General features: G+C 59.9%; 2 protein-coding genes across 3 annotated transcripts in view; one reads left to right on the plus strand and one right to left on the minus strand.

The window, feature by feature from the left end:
- Positions 1-10,165, plus strand: part of spns1 (spinster homolog 1 (Drosophila)) — a 45,333-nt gene extending 35,168 nt beyond the window's left edge. For both annotated transcript variants that reach the window (XM_041182190.1, XM_041182188.1), the window contains one exon: positions 8,661-10,165. In XM_041182190.1, the coding sequence (XP_041038124.1) occupies positions 8,661-8,743 (83 nt within the window). In that variant the 3' untranslated portion in view covers positions 8,744-10,165. The remainder of the gene's footprint in view (positions 1-8,660) is intronic.
- Positions 10,166-15,233: 5,068 nt separating this feature from the next.
- LOC121274819 (perforin-1-like) overlaps positions 15,234-17,500 on the minus strand; it is a 14,948-nt gene continuing 12,681 nt past the window's right edge. Inside the window, exons 3-4 of the mRNA XM_041182182.1 lie at positions 16,052-16,996; positions 15,234-16,004 (exon numbers count right to left, since the gene is read on the minus strand). Of these exons, the coding sequence (XP_041038116.1) occupies positions 15,234-16,004; positions 16,052-16,996 (1,716 nt within the window). The remainder of the gene's footprint in view (positions 16,005-16,051; positions 16,997-17,500) is intronic.

The following is a 17,500-nucleotide window of genomic DNA, read 5'->3' on the forward strand; positions in this document are numbered from 1 at the left end:
ACGGAGGGTGGGGATTGGGGAGTGAGTGGGCCCTTGGAGGGAGAGGGGGGGATTGGGGAGTGAGTGGACCCTCGGCGGGAGAGACGGAGGGTGGGGATTGGGGAGTGAGTGGGCCCTCGGATGGAGGGAGAGGTCCCTGATTGGGGAGTGAGTGGGCCCTCGGACGGAGGTAGAGGGAGGGAGAGGGGAGTGAGTCGGCCCTCGGAGGGAGGGAGGGGGATTGGGGAGTGAGTGGGCCCTCGGAGGGAGGGAGAGGGGAGTTGGGGAGCGAGTGGGCCCTCGGAGGGAGGGAGAGGAGGGATTGGGGAGTGAGTGCGCCCTTGGAGAGAGGGGGGATTGGGGAGTGAGTGGGTCCTCAGAGGGAGAGGGGGGGGTATTGGGGAGTGAGTGGGCCCTTGGAGGGAGAGGGGGGGTATTGGGGAGTGAGTGGACCCTCGGCGGGAGAGACGGAGGGTGGGGATTGGGGAGTGAGTGGGCCCTCGGAGGGAGGGAGAGGGAGAGGGGAGTGAGTGGGCCCTCGGAGGGAGGGAGAGGGGAGTTGGGGTGCGATTGGGCCCTCGGAGGGAGGGAGGGAGAGGAGGGATTGGGGAGTGAGTGCGCCCTCGGAGGGAGGGAGGGAGAGGAGGGATTGGGGAGTGAGTGCGCCCTCGGAGGGAGGGAGGGAGAGGAGGGATTGGGGAGTGAGTGCGCCCTCGGAGGGAGGGAGGGAGAGGAGGGATTGGGGAGTGAGTGCGCCCTCAGAGGGAGGGAGGGAGAGGAGGGATTGGGGAATGAGTGCGCCCTCAGAGGGAGGGAGGGAGAGGAGGGATTGGGGAGTGAGTGCGCCCTCGGAGGGAGGGAGGGAGAGGAGGGATTGGGGAGTGAGTGGGCCCTCGGAGGGAGGGAGAGGGGAGTTGGGGAGTGAGTGGGCCCTCGGAGGGAGGGAGAGGAGGGATTGGGGAGTGAGTGGGCCCTCGGAAGGAGGGAGAGGGGGGAGAGGGGAGTGAGTGGGCCCTCGGAGGGAGAGGGGAGTGAGTGGGCCCTCGGAGGGAGAGGGAGTGAGTGGGCCCTCGGAGGGAGGGAGAGGGGAGTGAGTGGGCCCTCAGGGAGGGAGAGGGAGAGGGAGAGGGGAGTGAGTGGGCCCTCAGAGGGAGGGAGGGAGAGGAGGGATTGGGGAGTGTAGTGCGCCCTCAGGGAGGGAGGGAGAGGGGGGATTGGGGAGTGAGTGGGCCCTCGGAGGGAGGGAGAGGGGAGTTGGGGAGTGAGTGGGCCCTTGGAGGGAGGGAGAGGAGGGATTGGGGAGTGAGTGGGCCCTCGGAAGGAGGGAGAGGGGGGATTGGGGAGTGAGTGGGCCCTCGGAAGGAGGGAGAGGGGGGATTGGGGAGTGAGTGGGCCCTCGGAGGGAGGGAGAGGGAGAGGGGAGTGAGTGGGCCCTCAGAGGGAGGGAGAGGGAGAGGGGAGTGAGTGGGCCCTCGGAAGGAGGGAGAGGGGGGATTGGGGAGTGAGTGGGCCCTCGGAGGGAGGGAGAGGGAGAGGGGAGTGAGTGGGCCCTCAGAGGGAGGGAGAGGGAGAGGGGAGTGAGTGGGCCCTCGGAGGGAGAGGGAGAGGGGAGTGAGTGGGCCCTCGGAGGGAGGGAGAGGGAGAGGAGAGTGAGTGGGCCCTCGGAGGGAGGGAGAGGGAGAGGAGAGTGAGTGGGCCCTCGGAGGGAGGGAGAGGGAGAGGGGAGTGAGTGGGCCCTTGGAGGGAGAGGGAGAGGAGAGTGAGTGGGCCCTCGGAGGGAGGGAGAGGGAGAGGGGAGTGAGTGGGCCCTCGGAGGGAGGGAGAGGGAGAGGAGAGTGAGTGGGCCCTCGGAGGGAGGGAGAGGGAGAGGAGAGTGAGTGGGCCCTCGGAGGGAGGGAGAGGGAGAGGGGAGTGAGTGGGCCCTCGGAAGGAGGGGGAGGGGGGATTGGGGAGTGAGTGGGCCCTCGGAGGGAGGGAGAGGGAGAGGGGAGTGAGTGGGCCCTCAGAGGGAGGGAGAGGGGAGTGAGTGGGCCCTCGGAGGGAGGGAGAGGGGAGTGAGTGGGCCCTCGGAGGGAGGGAGAGGGAGAGGAGAGTGAGTGGGCCCTCGGAGGGAGGGAGAGGGAGAGGGGAGTGAGTGGGCCCTCGGAGGGAGAGGGAGAGGAGAGTGAGTGGGCCCTCGGAGGGAGGGAGAGGGAGAGGGGAGTGAGTGGGCCCTCGGAGGGAGGGAGAGGGAGAGGAGAGTGAGTGGGCCCTCGGAGGGAGGGAGAGGAGAGTGAGTGGGCCCTCGGAGGGAGGGAGAGGGAGAGGAGAGTGAGTGGGCCCTCGGAGGGAGGGAGAGGGAGAGGGGAGTGAGTGGGCCCTCGGAGGGAGGGAGAGGGAGAGGAGAGTGAGTGGGCCCTCGGAGGGAGAGGGAGAGGGGAGTGAGTGGGCCCTCGGAGGGAGAGGGAGAGGGGAGTGAGTGGGCCCTCGGAGGGAGAGGGAGAGGGGAGTGAGTGGGCCCTCGGAGGGAGGGAGAGGGAGAGGAGAGTGAGTGGGCCCTCGGAGGGAGGGAGAGGGTGAGGGGAGTGAGTGGGCCCTCGGAAGGAGGGAGAGGGAGAGGGGAGTGAGTGGGCCCTCGGAGGGAGGGAGAGGGAGAGGGGAGTGAGTGGGCCCTCGGAGGGAGGGAGAGGGGAGTGAGTGGGCCCTCGGAGGGAGGGAGAGGGAGAGGGGAGTGAGTGGGGCCCTCGGAGGGAGGGAGAGGGAGAGGGGAGTGAGTGGGCCCTCGGAGGGAGGGAGAGGGAGAGGGGAGTGAGTGGGCCCTCGGAGGGAGGGAGAGGGAGAGGGGAGTGAGTGGGCCCTCGGAGGGAGGGAGAGGGAGAGGGGAGTGAGTGGGCCCTCGGAGGGAGGGAGAGGGAGAGGGGAGTGAGTGGGCCCTCGGAGGGAGGGAGAGGGAGAGGGGAGTGAGTGGGCCCTCGGAGGGAGGGAGAGGGAGAGGGGAGTGAGTGGGCCCTCGGAGGGAGGGAGAGGGGAGTGAGTGGGCCCTCAGAGGGAGGGAGAGGGAGAGGGGAGTGAGTGGGCCCTCGGAAGGAGGGAGGGGGGGATTGGGGAGTGAGTGGACCCTCGGAGGGAGAGGGGAGTGAGTGGGCCCTCAGAGGGAGGGAGAGGGAGAGGGGAGTGATTGGGCCCTCGGAGGGAGAGGGAGAGGGGAGTGAGTGGGCCCTCGGAGGGAGGGAGAGGGAGAGGAGAGTGAGTGGGCCCTCGGAGGGAGGGAGAGGGAGAGGGGAGTGAGTGGGCCCTCGGAGGGAGAGGGAGAGGAGAGTGAGTGGGCCCTCGGAGGGAGGGAGAGGGAGAGGGGAGTGAGTGGGCCCTCGGAGGGAGGGAGAGGGAGAGGAGAGTGAGTGGGCCCTCGGAGGGAGGGAGAGGAGAGTGAGTGGGCCCTCGGAGGGAGGGAGAGGGAGAGGAGAGTGAGTGGGCCCTCGGAGGGAGGGAGAGGGAGAGGAGAGTGAGTGGGCCCTCGGAGGGAGGGAGAGGGAGAGGGGAGTGAGTGGGCCCTCGGAGGGAGGGAGAGGAGAGTGAGTGGGCCCTCGGAGGGAGGGAGAGGGGAGTGAGTGGGCCCTCGGAGGGAGAGGGAGAGGGGAGTGAGTGGGCCCTCGGAGGGAGAGGGAGAGGGGAGTGAGTGGGCCCTCGGAGGGAGGGAGAGGGAGAGGAGAGTGAGTGGGCCCTCGGAGGGTGGGAGAGGGAGAGGGGAGTGAGTGGGCCCTCGGAGGGAGGGAGAGGGAGAGGAGAGTGAGTGGGCCCTCGGAGGGAGGGAGAGGGAGAGGAGAGTGAGTGGGCCCTCGGAGGGAGGGAGAGGGAGAGGGGAGTGAGTGGGCCCTCGGAGGGAGGGAGAGGGAGAGGAGAGTGAGTGGGCCCTCGGAGGGAGGGAGAGGGGAGTGAGTGGGCCCTCGGAGGGAGGGAGAGGGAGAGGAGAGTGAGTGGGCCCTCGGAGGGAGGGAGAGGGAGAGGGGAGTGAGTGGGCCCTCGGAGGGAGGGAGAGGGAGAGGGGAGTGAGTGGGCCCTCGGAGGGAGGGAGAGGGAGAGGGGAGTGAGTGGGCCCTCGGAGGGAGGGAGAGGGAGAGGGGAGTGAGTGGGCCCTCGGAGGGAGGGAGATGGAGAGGGGAGTGAGTGGGCCCTCGGAGGGAGGGAGAGGGAGAGGGGAGTGAGTGGGCCTTCGGAGGGAGGGAGAGGGGGGGATTGGGGAGTGAGTGGGCCCTCGGAGGGAGGGAGAGGGAGAGGGGAGTGAGTGGGCCCTCGGAGGGAGGGAGAGGGAGAGGGGAGTGAGTGGGCCCTCGGAGGGAGGGAGAGGGAGAGGGGAGTGAGTGGGCCCTCGGAGGGAGGGAGAGGGAGAGGGGAGTGAGTGGGCCCTCGGAGGGAGGGAGAGGGAGAGGGGAGTGAGTGGGCCCTCGGAGGGAGGGAGAGGGAGAGGGGAGTGAGTGGGCCCTCGGAGGGAGGGAGAGGGAGAGGGGAGTGAGTGGGCCCTCGGAGGGAGGGAGAGGGAGAGGGGAGTGAGTGGGCCCTCGGAGGGAGGGAGTGGGAGAGGAGAGTGAGTGGGCCCTCGGAGGGAGGGAGAGGGAGAGGGGAGTGAGTGGGCCCTCGGAGGGAGGGAGAGGGAGAGGGGAGTGAGTGGGCCCTCGGAGGGAGGGAGAGGGAGAGGGGAGTGAGTGGGCCCTCGGAGGGAGGGAGAGGGAGAGGGGAGTGAGTGGGCCCTCGGAGGGAGGGAGAGGGAGAGGGGAGTGAGTGGGCCCTCGGAGGGAGGGAGTGGGAGAGGAGAGTGAGTGGGCCCTCGGACGGAGGGAGAGGGAGAGGGGAGTGAGTGGGCCCTCGGAGAGAGGGAGAGGGGAGTGAGTGGGCCCTCGGAGGGAGGGAGAGGGAGAGGGGAGTGAGTGGGCCCTCGGAGGGAGAGGGAGAGGGGAGTGAGTGGGCCCTCGGAGGGAGAGGGAGAGGGAGTGAGTGGGCCCTCGGAGGGAGGGAGAGGGAGAGGGGAGTGAGTGGGCCCTCGGAGGGAGGGAGAGGGAGAGGGGAGTGAGTGGGCCCTCGGAGGGAGGGAGAGGGAGAGGGGAGTGAGTGGGCCCTCGGAGGGAGGGAGAGGGAGAGGGGAGTGAGTGGGCCCTCGGAGGGAGGGAGAGGGGAGTGAGTGGGCCCTCAGAGGGAGGGAGAGGGAGAGGGGAGTGAGTGGGCCCTCGGAAGGAGGGAGAGGGGGGGATTGGGGAGTGAGTGGACCCTCGGAGGGAGAGTGGAGTGAGTGGGCCCTCAGAGGGAGGGAGAGGGAGAGGGGAGTGATTGGGCCCTCGGAGGGAGAGGGAGAGGGGAGTGAGTGGGCCCTCGGAGGGAGGGAGAGGGAGAGGAGAGTGAGTGGGCCCTCGGAGGGAGGGTGAGGGAGAGGGGAGTGAGTGGGCCCTCGGAGGGAGAGGGAGAGGAGAGTGAGTGGGCCCTCGGAGGGAGGGAGAGGGAGAGGGGAGTGAGTGGGCCCTCGGAGGGAGGGAGAGGGAGAGGAGAGTGAGTGGGCCCTCGGAGGGAGGGAGAGGAGAGTGAGTGGGCCCTCGGAGGGAGGGAGAGGGAGAGGAGAGTGAGTGGGCCCTCGGAGGGAGGGAGAGGGAGAGGAGAGTGAGTGGGCCCTCGGAGGGAGGGAGAGGGAGAGGGGAGTGAGTGGGCCCTCGGAGGGAGGGAGAGGGAGAGGAGAGTGAGTGGGCCCTCGGAGGGAGGGAGAGGGGAGTGAGTGGGCCCTCGGAGGGAGAGGGAGAGGGGAGTGAGTGGGCCCTCGGAGGGAGAGGGAGAGGGGAGTGAGTGGGCCCTCGGAGGGAGGGAGAGGGAGAGGAGAGTGAGTGGGCCCTCGGAGGGTGGGAGAGGGAGAGGGGAGTGAGTGGGCCCTCGGAGGGAGGGAGAGGGAGAGGAGAGTGAGTGGGCCCTCGGAGGGAGGGAGAGGGAGAGGAGAGTGAGTGGGCCCTCGGAGGGAGGGAGAGGGAGAGGGGAGTGAGTGGGCCCTCGGAGGGAGGGAGAGGGAGAGGAGAGTGAGTGGGCCCTCGGAGGGAGGGAGAGGGGAGTGAGTGGGCCCTCGGAGGGAGGGAGAGGGAGAGGAGAGTGAGTGGGCCCTCGGAGGGAGGGAGAGGGAGAGGGGAGTGAGTGGGCCCTCGGAGGGAGGGAGAGGGAGAGGGGAGTGAGTGGGCCCTCGGAGGGAGGGAGAGGGAGAGGGGAGTGAGTGGGCCCTCGGAGGGAGGGAGAGGGAGAGGGGAGTGAGTGGGCCCTCGGAGGGAGGGAGATGGAGAGGGGAGTGAGTGGGCCCTCGGAGGGAGGGAGAGGGAGAGGGGAGTGAGTGGGCCTTCGGAGGGAGGGAGAGGGGGGGATTGGTGAGTGAGTGGGCCCTCGGAGGGAGGGAGAGGGAGAGGGGAGTGAGTGGGCCCTCGGAGGGAGGGAGAGGGAGAGGGGAGTGAGTGGGCCCTCGGAGGGAGGGAGAGGGAGAGGGGAGTGAGTGGGCCCTCGGAGGGAGGGAGAGGGAGAGGGGAGTGAGTGGGCCCTCGGAGGGAGGGAGAGGGAGAGGGGAGTGAGTGGGCCCTCGGAGGGAGGGAGAGGGAGAGGGGAGTGAGTGGGCCCTCGGAGGGAGGGAGAGGGAGAGGGGAGTGAGTGGGCCCTCGGAGGGAGGGAGAGGGAGAGGGGAGTGAGTGGGCCCTCGGAGGGAGGGAGTGGGAGAGGAGAGTGAGTGGGCCCTCGGAGGGAGGGAGAGGGAGAGGGGAGTGAGTGGGCCCTCGGAGGGAGGGAGAGGGAGAGGGGAGTGAGTGGGCCCTCGGAGGGAGGGAGAGGGAGAGGGGAGTGAGTGGGCCCTCGGAGGGAGGGAGAGGGAGAGGGGAGTGAGTGGGCCCTCGGAGGGAGGGAGAGGGAGAGGGGAGTGAGTGGGCCCTCGGAGGGAGGGAGTGGGAGAGGAGAGTGAGTGGGCCCTCGGAGGGAGGGAGAGGGAGAGGGGAGTGAGTGGGCCCTCGGAGAGAGGGAGAGGGGAGTGAGTGGGCCCTCGGAGGGAGGGAGAGGGAGAGGGGAGTGAGTGGGCCCTCGGAGGGAGGGAGAGGGAGAGGGGAGTGAGTGGGCCCTCGGAGGGAGGGAGAGGGAGAGGGGAGTGAGTGGGCCCTCGGAGGGAGGGAGAGGGAGAGGGGAGTGAGTGGGCCCTCGGAGGGAGGGAGAGGGAGAGGGGAGTGAGTGGGCCCTCGGAGGGAGGGAGAGGGAGAGGGGAGTGAGTGGGCCCTCGGAGGGAGAGGGAGAGGGGAGTGAGTGGGCCCTCGGAGGGAGGGAGTGGGCCCTCGGAGGGAGGGAGTGGGCCCTCGGAGGGAGGGAGTGGGCCCTCGGAGGGAGGGAGTGGGCCCTGATGGGGGAAATGGGATTTTCTCAGCAGTGAGACACTTAATGTGCTTGAATTTTCTTGTAGGCGAGGCAGACTGAGGCGAGGCAGACTGAGGCGAGGCAGACTGAGGCGAGGCAGACTGAGGCGAGGCAGACTGAGGCGAGGCAGACTGAGGCGAGGCAGACTGAGGCGAGGCAGACTGAGGCGAGGCGTAGACAGTTCACTCCTTCCCTTCATGTCAGAGCAGTTCAGGTGATTAGTGCCAGAGTCCAGAGCCCCCCCCCAGACCCCAGTGACCCCCCCTCGCCCCGGACCCCAGTGACCCCCCCTCGCCCCGGACCCCAGTGACCCCCCCTCGCCCCGGACCCCAGTGACCCCCCCTCGCCCCGGACCCCAGTGACCCCCCCTCACCGTCCCCCGAGTCCGCTCCTCCCTCGCTCCCTCCTGAGTGGAATTGAGCCGATGGGACCCTCGCACTTGGCACCCGAGCAGGGTCCCTCCGTCCCAGCTCCTGGACAGTCCCGGCCTGACCCCCCCCTCCCTCTCCGGCACCTCCCCCTGCCCCACCAGCACGCCCGGGTCTCCCTGCCCCCAAAGAGGCCATTCCCCCTCTCACCGACTACCCCAGGATGGAGCCTGCTTGCTGCTTGGCAACTGGGGATCATTTGCATTTGCTTTCATGGACCCGCTGAGCCCAGGAGGAGGCTGTTCTGCCCATCACCCCCCCGTGCTGGCTCTCTGGGTAGAGCTATCCAATCGATCCCACTCCCTCCTCCTGCTCTCCCTCCCCATCCCCCCCATCGCCCTGTGAATTTTCCCCCTTCCAGTGTTTCTCCGATTCCCCCATTCTGAGTGTTCCTATTGAATCTGCTTCCACCCACCTTTCAGGCAGCATCTTCCAGATCATAACAACTCGCTGGGTCCCACAAACCCTGTCCCCATCTCCGCAACCCCCCCACACACACACACACAACACACCCTCCAACTCTGGTTCTTATCCCAATCACCTCCGATCCCTGTCCCTCTGGTTTCCCCACCCTCCTGTCACTGGGAACAGTTTCCTCCTCGTTCCCTCGATCCCAACCCCCCTGCCCCATTGGGAACGCCTCGATTCAATTTCCCCCTTAGCCTTCTACCACTCGGGGGAGAGAGCGATCCCAGCTCCTCCTCCCAGTCTCTCCCCACCTGGTCTTGAAGTCCCCTCATCACTGAGTCTGTTCTGGTAAATCTCGGTGTCGGAGAGTCATTCACAGATAGGAGGAGACCAGTCTGTCTGTCATCCTGTTGGTGTGTGTGTGTGTCTTTTTTTAATTTCTCTTTCTCTCTCTCTCTGGCCCAGCCCTGACAGAGGCGGATGAGCCAATTCTTGTCCCTAAAGCCGGAAGGTCAGTGAAGCTGCCGGTTGCAAGTGTACTCATTTGAAGACGGAGGTGGGAAGAGGGGAAGGAATGAGGCCAAGTATCACCCCCCCCTCCCCCCCCCCCCACTTCCCTGCCATCGTCTCAAACTTTCCAACTCTTTATACTCGTATGGAGGATATCCGGATTCACTCCGACTCTGTACACTCACATGGAGGATACCCAGACTGACTCCAACCCTATATACTCGTATGGAGGATATCCGGATTCGCTCCGACTCTGTACACTCACATGGAGGATACCCAGACTGACTCCAACCCTATATACTCGTATGGAGGATATCCGGATTCGCTCCGACTCTACACTCACATGGAGGATACCCAGACTGACTCCAACCCTATATACTCGTATGGAGGATATCCGGATTCGCTCCGACTCTGTATACTCACATGGAGGATACCCAACTGACTCCAACCCTATATATTCGTGTGGAGGATATCTGGATTCACTCTGGCCCTATATACTGATGCAGAGGATGACCAGACTCACTCTGACCCTATATACGGACACGGAGGATGACCAGACTCACTCTGACCCTATATACGGACACGGAGGATGACCAGACTCACTCTGACCCTATATACGGACAGAGAGGATGACCAGACTCACTCTGACCCTATATACTGATACGGAGGATAATCGGGACTCGCTCTGACCCTATATACTGACACGGAGAATAATCGGGACTCGCTCTGACCCGACCTATAATGCGTGGAGGATGTCCAGCTTCACTCCGACCCGATATACTCGCGGGGAGGATAAGCGGAGGAGCAAAGGGCAGCAGTGGGGATAGGGTAAAGGGGAAGGGGTGGGGATGGGGCGGTGAGTGTGGGTTCTAATAGCGCTGACGTTCTAGAGACTGATCAAGGCCAAGAGCTCGGTGGATTCATTCTGGAAAAATTGTTTTTGAATTCTTTATAAATTGGGGCAGTGGTGCCTTTGGTCACTGACTGGCCTTTCTGGGGGATTTTGTTTTTTGTGTGGAGGGGGCTGGGGTTTGGGGAGGGTGGGCATTGCATTATTTATTAAATGCGGGGAGCGAGGTACAATGATTTTGTCTAATGCACCTTTTAGTTAACCGACATGCAACACTAAACCGGCTCAACCTGTGTAGATCTCGAAGACGGGCGGGGAGGGTAAGAGGTGATGGAGGGGCCCCTGAGGGAAGTGCCGGAGTCACTCCCGGCTCCATCCCTGAGCACCTCCAGCCGGTCAGAGAGGCGTGCGGCCGCTCGACTGCGGTAGGCATCGTGGGCCGGCAGCGCTTAAAGGGCTGGGAAGATGGGGCTGAGTTCAATGTTCAGATCTGCGCCCAGCTCGCTGAGGCCACTCTGTTCGTGGAGTGATTTTTAAAATTGAAATCCAAGATGATTGATTGTACAAAGATGACTGTGTTTATATGACACTAAATAAAGCGTGAAGATTCCTCGTGGGCTTTGCTTTTTATATAAATGAGAAAAATGCAAAGTTCCAACTTCATAATTCACTCTCTCCCACACTCTCAAACCACTCCCCGCCATGAATCACGTTCAAACCTGAGGAAACCTCCCCCTGCATTATCCCCATCAAACACTCCCAGGACAGGTACAGCACGGGGTTAGATACAGAGTAAATCCCCCTCTACACTGTCCCCATAAAACACTCCCAGGACAGGTACAGCACAGGGTTAGATTCAGAGTAAATCTCCCTCTACACTGTCCCCATCAAACACTCCCAGGACAGGTACAGCACGGGGTTAGATACAGAGTAAATCTCCCTCTACACTTTCCCCATCAAACACTCCCAGGACAGGTACAGCACGGGGTTAGATACAGAGTAAAGCTCCCTCTACAGTGTCCCCATCAAACACTCCCAGGACAGGTACAGCACGGGGTTAGATACAGAGTAAATCTCCCTCTACACTGTCCCCATCAAACACTCCCAGGACAGGTACAGCACGGGGTTAGATACAGAGTAAAGCTCCCTCTACACCGTCCCCATCAAACACTCCCAGGACAGGTACAGCACGAGGTTAGATACAGAGTAAATCTCCCTCTACACTCTCCCCATCAAACACTCCCAGGACTGGTGCAGCATGGGAGTAAATAGAAAATAAAAGTGGGATTAAGAGATAACAGTCAGTGTACAGATATCTCCCTGAGAGAGAGGGGACTGAGAGACACCAGTCAGTGTACAGATATCTCCCTGAGAGAGAGGGGACTGAGAGACACCAGCCAGTGTACAGATATCTCCCTGAGAGAGAGGGACTGAGAGGCACCAGTCAGTGTACAGATATCTCCCTGAGAGAGAGAGGGACTGAGAGACACCAGTCAGTGTACAGATATCTCCCTGAGAGATAGAGGGACTGAGAGACACCGGTCAGTGGACAGTTATCTCCTTAACAATCACACACTGACACACAAATGCACACACACACATAAACACACACACTCACACATACACATACATTCACACACACATACAAATAAGTGTACACTACATCAACTGCTCTACCCTCTATATACCTTGACCCCTTCTCAAAAAATTCAAATTCGTTATGCACGACCTCCGTCTGACAAAGCCATGCTGACTATCCCTGATCAAACCTTGCCTCTCCAAGTGGAGATAGATACTCTCCTTCAGAACTTTCTCCGATAGTTTCCCTACCACTGACGTGAGACTCGCTGGCCTGTAGTTCCCTGGTTTATCTCTACAACCCTTCTTAAATAGTGGAACCACATTCGCTGTTCTCCAGTCCTCTGGCATCTCCCCCATGGCCAGAGAGGAATTAAAAATTTGGGTCAGAGCCCCTGCGATCTCCTCCCTTGCCTCCCTCAGCAGTCTGGGACGCAAATCATCCGGACCTGGAGATGTGTCCACTTTTAAGCCTCCAATACCTTGTCACTCCCTATATCAATTGGCTTTAGAACCTTGCAGTCTCTCCCCAAGTTCCATACCTTCATCCTCATTCTCTTGGGTGAAGACAGACGTGAAGTATTCATTCAACACTCTAGCGATGTCCTCTGGCTCCACCCATAGATTGCCCCCTTGGTCCCTACTCTTTCCCTGGTTATCCTCTTCCCATTGATATACTTATAGAATATCTTGGGACTTCCCCTACTTTTACCAGCCAGAGCTTTCTCATATCCCCTCTTCGCTCTCCTAATTGCTTTCTTAAGCTCCACCCTGCACTGTCTGCACTCCACAATTGCCTCTGCTGATTTGCTCCCCTTGTACCTGCTAAAAGCCTCTCTTTTCCTTCTCATCATAACCTGAATATCTCTGGTCATCCATGGTTCTCTGGGCTTCCTATCGCCCTAGAGGGAACATGTTGAGCCTGTACCCTCCCCATTTCCTTTCTGAACACCCCCACTGCTCCTCTACAGATTTCCCCACAAGTAGCTGTTCCCAGTCTACCTTGGCCAGATCCTGCCTTATTTTACTAATACCCATTCTCCCCCAATCCAAAACATTTTTTTGCAACTTGTCAACATCTTTGTCCATAACAAACTTAAACTGTACCGTGTTGTGGTCACTATTACTAAAATGCTCCCCCCACCACCACATCAGCCACCTGTCCGGCTTCATTCCCCAGAATTAGGTCCAGCACTGCACCATCCCTTGTTGGACCCTCTGCATATTGACCTAAAAAGTTCTCCTGTACACATTTCAAGAAATCCACTCCATCTAAGCCCTTAACTCTATGTCTATCCCAATTAATGTTGGGAAAGTTGAAATCACCTAATATAATTACCCTATTGTTATTGTTTTTACACACCTCTGCAAATTGTGCACATATTTGCTCCTCAATTTCCTGCTGACTATCTGGGGGTCTATAATAAACATCAAACAATGTGGCTGCCCCTTTTTATTCCTAAGCTCTACCCACAAAGCTTCATTCGATGCCCCCTCCAAGATATCACCTCTCCTAACTGCAGTAACTGACTCCTTAACTAATAATGCAACACCTCCTCCTCTTTTACCCCCTCCCCTGTCTTGTCTGAAGATTCTATTTCCCGGAATGTTGAGCTGCCAATCCTGCCCTTCCCTCAACCACGTCTCAGTCGACAAAACAGTGTGATCCAGAGTGAGTCCCTCCATCAGGGACCCCTTTTAAAGAGGGAGTCTCTCCATCATGGAACTCTGGTAGAGAGGGAGTCTGTCCATCAGGGACCCCTGTTAAAGAGGGAGTCTCTCCGTCAGGGACCCCTGTTAAAGAGGGTGTCTCTCCATCAGGGACCCCTGTTAAAGAAGGAGTCTCTCCGTTGGGGACCCCTGTTAAAGAGGGAGTCTCTCCATCAGGGATCCCTGTTAAAGAGGGAGTCTCTCCGTCAGGGACCCCTGTTAAAGAGGGAGTCTCTCCGTCGGGGACCCCTGTTAAAGAGGGAGTCTCTCCGTCAGAGACCCCTGTTAAAAAGGGAGTCTCTCCATCAGGGACCCCTGTTAAAGAGGGAGTCTCTCCGTCGGGGACCCCTGTAAAAGAAGGAGTCTCTCCGTCAGGGACCCCTGTTAAAGAGGGAGTCTCTCCGTCAGGGACCCCTGTTAAAGAGGGAGTCTCTCCGTCAGGGACCCCTGTTAAAGAGGGAGTCTCTCCGTCAGGGAGCCCTGTTAAAGAGGGAGTCTCTCCGTCAGAGACCCCTGTTAAAGAGGGAGTCTCTCCATTAGGGACCCTGTTAAAGAGGGAGTCTCTCCGTCGGGGACCCCTCTCTCCGTCAGGGACTCCTGTTAAAGAGGGAGTCTCTCCGTCAGGGACCCCTGTTAAAGAGGGAGTCTCTCCGTCAGGGACCCCTGTTAAAGAGGGAGTCTCTCTGTCAGGGACCCCTGTTAAAGAGGGAGTCTCTCCGTCGGTGACCCCTGTTAAAGAGGGAGTCTCTCCATCGGGGACCCCTGTTAAAGAGCTAGTCTCTCTTACAGGGACCCCTATAAAGGGGTACATCACCCCACTACAAATTTGCATGCGTGGAATTTGTTTAGGTGTGGTGGTGTGCGCTGGTACAGACTGGAAACTCCACTGAGCATGCTGCACCTATTTGTTGATTTTCTTGCTGGAATGGACTGCCTCATCTCACCCATTTGAACTATCCCAATGCCTCAATCTCTCACACATGGGATGGTACCGACCTCCGCATACCCACCAGTAAATGTCCCTTTATCAATGCCCTCTTCCTTCATTCATAGCTGCAGGCCATGGCCATGAGAATCCCCCCAAACACCCCCATCGACAGGCTAAATGACATGCAACAGCATTTATTGAAAAAGCTAAGATTATACAGATGCAAGCACAAATCAGTTTTTTTTTATATATGGTGCTGCAGCACATGGCGAAATACCCCTTGCTTAATGATAAAAGTTCCGAAGCATTTCTTATGGCACAAAGCTCCACACAGGAATATAGGCTTACATTGCTCTTATGACACTTTTGAAGAGGGAGTCTCCTCACTAGGGATACAAGTTTTGAGCTCCAAGGCACACAAATGGACTCAACCCTGTAGAGGAGCTGTTTACACAGGGGGACTCCTAGGAGTCTGACAGGCAGCTTTTTGAGTTGTTATGAGGTTAGTCTTGATTAAAGCTGTTTTTTCCATTGCCTGTTTGTTCATTTGAACAAAACTAGGAGCTGTTAAGTGATATAGCTGCACCCAAGTTGTAGGACGGTAGCCTGTTTGTGTGTCTCTAATTTGTCACATGGATCCCCCACAACAATTCGAGACTGAGCCCGCTCCACGTCACCTCCTCCAGCGATAGACTCGAGAAGAACAGAATTCAGAAATGGTGGCCATTGCGAATGGTGATCGCGGCAAACAGTGATCAATGCAGTCGACTAAGCTGAAGTTAACTATCCTCAGTTCCCTGGCTGATCCTCCGTGTGACACAGTCAGCTGCCAACGTGTTCACTGGGGGCAGTGGCATTGGGGCTTGGAGGAGGTCCGGGTGTCTGTCCGCATCTTAATCTGATTGCTGTGCCTCACGAATTTAGCCTGATGGCAAGCAGTGTTTTTTTCAAAATTATGTTTTTATGGGATGTGGGTCTCGCTGGCTCAGTCGACATTTATTGCCAGCCCCAAATTGCCTTCAGAAGGTGGGGGGGGGTGAGCCGCCTTCTTGATCCAAGGCTGCCCCTGAATGATACGATTGACATTTCTAAATGCAAACGAATTCTCAGGCGGGTGGAGGGTTCGAAGGGAAACTTTGCCCAGGCGAAACGAGGTAGACATCAGCTCCACTGGAACACTGTCCCCTCAAATAAAGGTTGGCGTGTACGATCAAGCTGGGATTGGTGTCCGAGGACTCACACCCATTAAGGCTAAGAAGTCCTTTCACCCGTTAGTTCTCCCATGGGCTGATGGGATAGGGATTGGAAAAGGGGTGGGGGGTAAGGGAATGGGAATGAGGCTTGTTTGGGGGGAATGGGGAAAGATGCAGTGCCTCAGCTGGGGTGTGGGTGGGGGAGGGACAGAGGGAGAATAGGTGCTCTCTTTGCTGATGGCAGGGGTCACGGGGTGAGGGGCTAAAAGTCAGGGGAAGACGACCGAGGGGGGAGGCTCTTTGGAGCCAGGGGGCCCACGGGCGGTGGGGGTCTGGGGAGCCCCCAGGTACGGGGTGAAGGCGGGCCTATTGGGGCTGGGCAGGTAACCCTGGCAGGTGTGCCCCCCGAGGTGGGGGGCACAGGTGAAGGTAAAACCATAGGTCAAACTGCCATAGCTGAGGTAGCAGACCTCATCGTGGGCACCGGAGGTCAGGGTCATCTTGCAGGTACCCAGGAGATCGTCGTCATAGCCATAGTCCTGGTCCCAGACCTCGAGGGTCAACTTGAGTCCGGACTCTGCCTTGACCACGCCCAGGTCGAGCTTGGTGTTCCAGGTGGGGTTGTTGGTGTGAGACACGACGAGCGTCCTGGTGCTCACCTGGCCATATTGGACAATGACGTAGCCGTCGGTGGCAGAGTTGTCATCCCCCCAGAGGTCGCGACCTCTCTTGACCGTCACCGACAGGCGCCCCATGCCCTTCACCTTGGGGCAGCACTGGCGGTCCAGCAGGCTGTCCTGGTGGCACAGGCAGGAGCAGGGGTCCCGCCGGTCCCGGTGCGAGCCGGAGGGGCACTGGGTGCCCCCGTCGCACTCCCGGGAGAGGGCGTTGGCCGTGATGTAGTCGCTGATGTAGTGCTGCAGGTTGGCGTGGCGCGGGTCGGAGCGGGGCAGCAGGTGGTGGAGGGGCTCCAGGGCGTACCGCACCATGCCCGGACTGGCGGTCAGGCTGTCTGCCCAGCGGGTGAAGGCTGTGCCATCCTCGGAGAAGAAGAGGTCCACCCCCTCGCCGGCCTTGCCCCCGTCACCTCCGTCTCCCGGTCGCTGAAGGCCTGGTGGAAGCTGTCTCCGTGCCCCATGGCGCGCGCCAGCTCCTTGCACCGCTCGTACCTCGCTGTGCCTCTGACCAGTATCCCCACCTGAATGCTGGCCTCCACCCCCAGGCAGTCCTTCACCTCCTCTGAGGTATAGCCCTGGGACGCCACCTCACAGGTCCGAATAGCCGTCAAGTCCTTGAAGAGACCGCCCAGCGCCACCGACTTGATGTAATGGGTGCCGTAGGTGGCCACCAGCTTCCTGTAGTGGTACCTGGTGCCCTCGTGTGAGGCGTTGGGCAGAATCGCCAGGGATTGCGCAAACTGGGCAGCCAAGAGGGGCTGGTCCTTCACCCAGTACTGGTAGTATTGGCAGTGGAACTCGTGGCTGGTGAAGCTGTACTTGTCTGATTTGGACCTTGTGGTGCCGAAAGTCGTCAGCTTGGACTTGGAGCCGGCCACCACGAAGTTGGCGGTGACGCCCGGCTTGGGGGTTACCTGGAGGTCGGCCTTCCAGTCGTTGGAGATCTTCGACGAGGCCGAGATGCCCAGCTCGGCGGCGGAGCGGAAGAGACGGCTGGACAGCAAGCGCTTGCAGGACGGACGGACCCGCCAGTCCACCAGTGAGAGGGGCAGGCGCTGCCGGGCATCGGACATCAGCCAGTTGCTGCAGAGGGTGCAGGTGCCATCTGGGTTGCACCTGCTGTTGACATCGATCACGAAGGCCCCTTTGGTCTGTAGAGTCACCACGTCGTAGCCCTCCCCCGCCAGCCTGGCCCCTGGTACAAAGCTGGTGCCCTGGCACTCATTGGCATTGCCTGTGTTGCAGTCACAGAGGGAATCCCGAAAGCACAGGCAGAGGAGGAGGAGGAGGATAGCTGGACGTCTATTTGGCATCATGGCATCGGTAGCAGCTCCCGTCATCAAAGTAGGAGAGATCTGGAAGGGAAAGAGGAGAATCATGGACCCAAAATTTAATCTCCTGGACCCACAAATAGATTCAGGCCTGCATGATTGTTTACACAGCTGCAAAGTGGAATTATAAATGTGTTTGATTGACAGCTTTATGAGTAGTTGTGAATTCACCTTTCTTTGAAGTGTTGTTTTCAATGCCTGGTTTTCTATTTGGATATGATTAGGAAATGATAAATGGGTTAAAAATTTCTGTCAAGAAGACTTTCACGGGCTCTGTTTGATTGATAGTTTTATGAGTTGTAATAATTTGATCTTTCTTTGAAGTGTTTTTTCTTCAATTCCTCATTGCCTACTAGGACAAGATTAGACAATGCCAAGTGTATGAGAGCTTTCCTTTTCAGAAGACTTCCACAGGCTGTATTTGATTGACAGTTTTATGAGTTGTAATAATTCTATCTTGTTTTGAAGTGATTTTTTTTTTCAATGCCTGATTGTTTATTTGGACAAGACTAGCAGATGATAATACAA

This window comes from Carcharodon carcharias (assembly GCF_017639515.1).
Source record: "Carcharodon carcharias isolate sCarCar2 chromosome 38 unlocalized genomic scaffold, sCarCar2.pri SUPER_38_unloc_3, whole genome shotgun sequence".
Lineage (NCBI taxonomy): Eukaryota > Metazoa > Chordata > Chondrichthyes > Lamniformes > Lamnidae > Carcharodon > Carcharodon carcharias.